The 4,976-nt window shown below is 47.6% G+C and overlaps 1 protein-coding gene across 1 annotated transcript; it reads right to left on the bottom strand.

Annotated features, from left to right (window-relative positions):
- Window positions 1-1,846: 1,846 nt before the first annotated feature.
- Window positions 1,847-2,995, bottom strand: LOC145131500 (uncharacterized). Its single transcript, XM_079066177.1, has one exon. The coding sequence runs from the start codon at window positions 2,993-2,995 to the stop codon at window positions 1,847-1,849; it is 1,149 nt and encodes a 382-aa protein (XP_078922303.1).
- Between the last annotated feature and the right edge of the window lie 1,981 nt (window positions 2,996-4,976).

Genomic DNA, 4,976 nt, shown 5'->3' with positions numbered 1-4,976 from the left:
GTTGGGTCTGGGTGAATTGGGTGTTGGAGGTCTCCGAGAGTTGTGCTCGTTTGCTGGTTCAGAGGGTACTCCGGAAAGTGCAATGGGTCAGGGTATTGTGCCGGTGGCTGAGGTCGATGCTGGGAAGGGTAACGAGGGTGGTGATGGTGATCTTGGAGAAGGTGAGGTGGCTGTTGTGGGAAACGAAGTCACATGTGGCGAGGATGATGTTGTTGAAGATGCTTCGGCATCGTGTGCTACCCCTCTTGGGGCGTGAAAATTTCTTTGCATGTTTTAGTTTCTGTCTTGTATGTTTCTTTTGATGGCCATGTGGTGCCTTTAGTTTGTATAACGTATGGGCGTTTCAACAATATTCTCTGTTTTATGTGTGTAATCACGAAATCTAAGCGCTATTTGTTTGTTGCTTACTCTTATATATATATATATATATATATATATATATATATATATATATATATATATATATATATATATATATATATATATATATATATATATATATATATATATATATATATATATATATATATATATATATATATATATATATATGAAAAGAACATAGCACTCTGATGCCCTAGGCGTTCTGCTTCGCCTATGTCATTGTCGATACGCTAAATATCGGTACTGGGTGCTCTTAGTACCCAACGAATGGATCTCTACATGCACATTTTCAATCGTTAAGAGTTAATACACTAAGTATTAAAGATTAGCATTTGAATAATCCCATTACATTAACCATGGACTACAAATACACTAACTATGAAAGTCATGTCACTAAGCATGGACTTGTGTACACTAAGTACTTGGGATGTGCCGCACTAAGCAGCATATCGATCGACTGGGATTACACTTTTCTCTTTTCAAAAGAAAAACGTTTTCAAGTTCCTGGCATTCCACGTTCTTGGAATCTGCTTTCCTTCCATCGTTTCTAAGGCATACGCGCCATTCCATTTTGTTTCCGTGACTTTGTAAGGGCCTTCCCACGCTAGGCCTAGTTTGCCTTGGGGTTGGGCTCGACTTGCTTCGTTTTTCCTTAGAACATACTCGCCCACTTTGAACGCTTTCTCCTTTACCCAATGGTTGTAATACGTTTTTGTTGCATGCTTGTATGCAGCCTGGCGCATCTCTGATTTTTCGCGTTTTTCTTCTAGGATATCTAGGTTTATCCTCAGGTCCTGTGCATTGCTTTCTTCATCTGTGCTAGCCACCCTTAGCGTACTCACTGTTAATTCCATGGGGAGCATGGCTTCTGTCCCGTATGTCAAGCTGAACGGGGTTTCTTGCGTGCTTGTTCGTGGTGTGGTCCTGTATGACCATAGCACTGTTGGTATTTCCTCCGGCCAGTTCCCTTTTGCTCTGCCCAGCCTTTTCTTAATCCCATTCACAATAGTTCGATTGGACACCTCCGTCTGCCCGTTCGCTTATGGGTGCGCTACTGACGTGAACCGTTGCTTTATCCCTTTAGTGGCGCACCACTCCTTGAATGGGTTCTCGACAAACTAAAGTCGTTGTCACTGATGAGTACTTTAGGCGTCCCGAACCTTGTTATAATATTCTTCCATACAAACTTTATCATGTGTCTCCCTGAGATGCACGCTAACGGCTCCGCTTCAATCCATTTTGTGAAGTAATCCATGGCCACCACCATGTATTTTAGCTTCCCTGGTGCTTCCGCGAATGGGCCCACTATATCTATACCCCATTGATAGAACGGCCACGGGCTAGATATGTTATGCAGTGGTGTTGGGGGGTTTGTTTGGACTGAGGCGTACGACTGTCATTCGCTGCATCTCCTGGCTATTTCTAGCGCATCTTGCTGTATTGTGGGCCAGTATACACCAATTCATAGTACTTTTCCTGTTAGGGCCCGTGCCCCCGCATGTGCGCCCACCTGGCCTGCGTGTGCTTCCTGTAGCATCTCTCTCCCTTTGGCTTGGTCTACACACTTCAGCCATGGCGCTGTGAATCCTTTCCTGTATAGCTCTCCATTTATTAATGCGTATGAGGGCGCTTTTATACGTATCTTCCTGGCCTCGCCGTGATCGTCCGGGAGCACCCCTCTTTGCAGGTATTCCCTGAATGGTGTTATCCACGTTGGTCCAGTGGTCGTTAGGGTATTCACCTGACGTTCGTCTATACTTCTTTCTCGGAGCACCTCTACCAAGACTTTCTTCGATAGGTGATCGAAGCACGTGGATGCCAATTTGCTTAAGGCATCCGCCTTCTTGTTCTCGCTTCTAGGTATCTGCCTTATTGTGAACTGCTTAAACGACTCGATTAGTTGTTTCACCGTCTTCACATACCTTCCCATTCTCTGGTCTCTCACCTCGAAAATTCCATTGACCTGGTTCGCTGCTAGCCTTGAGTCTGTCAGGGCTGTTACAACCTTTGCACCCATTTGCTTGGCTAGTCGCAATCCTGCGAGCAGAGCCTCGTACTCCACTTCATTGTTTGATGTGTGAAAATCAAAACGGAGGGCGTAGGTAACTTCTTCCCCCTCTGGGCTAGTCAGGATTAGCCCCGCCCCCGAGCCTTCCCTGCTGGATGCTCCGTCCGTATATAATGTCCACGAACTGTTGTCGAGCGGAGCTTCTTCAACTGCCCACACTTTCTCCTTGGCAGGGCCCCTCTCATCTGGGATTTCTAGCAGGAAGTCGGCCAACGCTTGTCCCTTAATACTTGTTCTCAGGTGGTAACTTATGTCATGTTCCCCTAATTCGATTGCCCATTTCGCTAGCCGGCCCGACGTCTCTGGTTTAAGCAGTATTTGTTTGATGGGGCAGTTTGTTAGCACTTCGATCTGATGTGCTTGAAAATACCGCCTTAGTCGCCGTACCGCGTAGATGAGTGCCAGGACTAACTTTTCCAGGGTGTGGTAGTTGAGTTCTGGCCCTTGTAGTGCCCTGCTTACAAAATACACCGGCCTCTGTTCTCCTTCCCTTTCTACAGTTAATATTGAGGATATTGCTTCGTTTGAGGTCGAAAGATACATTTGCAACGTCTCCCCCGGGACGGGACTGGCCAGCATGGGTAACTTGTGTAATGCCTACTTGATTTTCTGGAGCGCTACTTCTGCCTCGTTCGTCCACTGGAAGTTGCTCTTCTCGATGTAGCCTTTTAACGTATGGAACAACGGCATGGCTTTGTCAGCGGATTTTGAGATGAACCTGCTCAGAGCTGTAAGCTTCCCGTTCAGGCCCTGCGCGTCCCTGAGGGTGCCTGGGGTTGGCGTTTCAATGAGCTCGTCCACCTTGGTCGGGCTGGGTTGGATGCCCTGCCTGGTGACATAGTACCCCAAGAACTGCCCCTCTGCCACCCCAAACGTGCACTTAGCCGGGTTTAGCTTCATTTTTACCTTCTCTAGGGTTTGGAAAGTCTCCTCGATGTCTTGCAACATCTTGTCTTCGTGCGGGCTCTTGATCACCATATCGTCCACATATACTTCAATGTTTCTCCCAATTTCTTTGGCAAAGATCGAGTCAACTAGGCGCTGGTATGTAGCCACGGCATTCTTTAGACCGAAAGGCATCTTAGTGTAACAGAAGGTGCCATGGTTCGTGTATTGTTCACTTGGATTCTCGATTGCCTCTGCGAGATCACAAAGAAAGAAGGCCGTCAGCCGCTTTCCGGGAGGAGCTCCCGGAAGAACGCTCCGACGGTCAAGTTAGAGAGTGTTTAGGATCTTTGGGTGTGCGCTCTTAGAGAGTCCAGAGAGCTTACCTCGTAGGTCTGAGAGCGTATCCTTTTATACCTAGCTCCCTTGCCTGATCCGTACCAGACAAGATCGCTTTTTGGGGACACAGGATCAGGGGCGCTGATTGGAGAGTCATGTGCCTTTAACCGTTAGGGCGCTCTTATTGGCTCTGACGGTAATGGTCTGATCCACCTGCTTGTCTCCTGACCGTTTCTTTTGTCTTGGAGTTGGGAGCGTCTCTAGGCGGGGGCGAGCCTTTCGCCTGTGCGTTCCGCTCCCGAGGGTGCCAGCGGACGCTAAGCCTGCTGGGATGGGCCCGGTTGGCGTGTGCGAGCCTTTCGCATGTGCCTTCCACTCCCGGGGGTGCCAACGGACGCGAAGCCTGCTGGGCTGGGACCGGTTGGCGTGTCCGGCTCGTGCTTCTGCCGTGCTGCCCTAGGCACGTCACCAGGATACCGACCTAAACCAAGTCACTAAACATAATATCGTTCTAACTACCAGGACACAGATCTAACAGATCAATAAACATATCTTACAATACTCGGATGCATATCCGATAAAGGGCCGACCTTGGTGTCGTAGACCCTGTTGATATAGTGAGGATAACTCACCTCGTAAGTAGCTCGAAATGTGGTGTCAAACTCGTCCAAATGTAGCTCCAACTCCAACACCTATATTCACCAATGTCCTTTGCTATAAATATCCAATTTATCAAAATACCCTCAAAAGTCAACTGGTCAATCCCTTGGTCAAAGTCAAAGTCAACTGTCAAGGTCAACATTCCATGTTGACCTTAACTCGTCGAGTACCCTTAGCTACTCGCCGAGTTCCTTGCATAACTTGCCAACCCGCCGAGTCACTCGTGTGACTCGTCGAGTTCCTAGTGTCAGTAGTCGTAACTCCTTGGCCAACTCGCCGAGTTTTCCCTTTATAACTCGCCGCGTTCATACGTGTCCAAAGATTAGGAAAACCCTTGCCGACTCGCCGAGTCACTCGACTGACTCGCCGAGCCCACGACAACCTTCATCGGACTCGCTGAGTCATTCATTCAACTCGCCGAGTCTACGACAATCCTCATCGAACTCGCCGATTCGTTCATACAACTCGCCGAGTCTCTTCAGTCCTTTATTAATAGAGACGATTTTAAGCCATGCTAAGGCTCCAAATTGTAGATCCAGCTTCCCAATGCATGTTTATCACGTAAAGTCGCAAACTTTACGTGCATGCAAGGCTCTAATGACTCATAATGCCAAATCTAAACTTGAAATGGAGTTTAACT

The sequence above is a fragment of the Lactuca virosa genome, chromosome 8 (genome assembly GCF_052849685.1).
Source record: "Lactuca virosa cultivar CGN04683 chromosome 8, Lactuca_virosa_CGN04683_v6, whole genome shotgun sequence".
Classification (NCBI taxonomy): domain Eukaryota; kingdom Viridiplantae; phylum Streptophyta; class Magnoliopsida; order Asterales; family Asteraceae; genus Lactuca; species Lactuca virosa.
The sequence above is the reverse complement of the archived record's forward strand: the minus strand, read 5'-3'. Positions and strand labels throughout refer to the sequence as shown.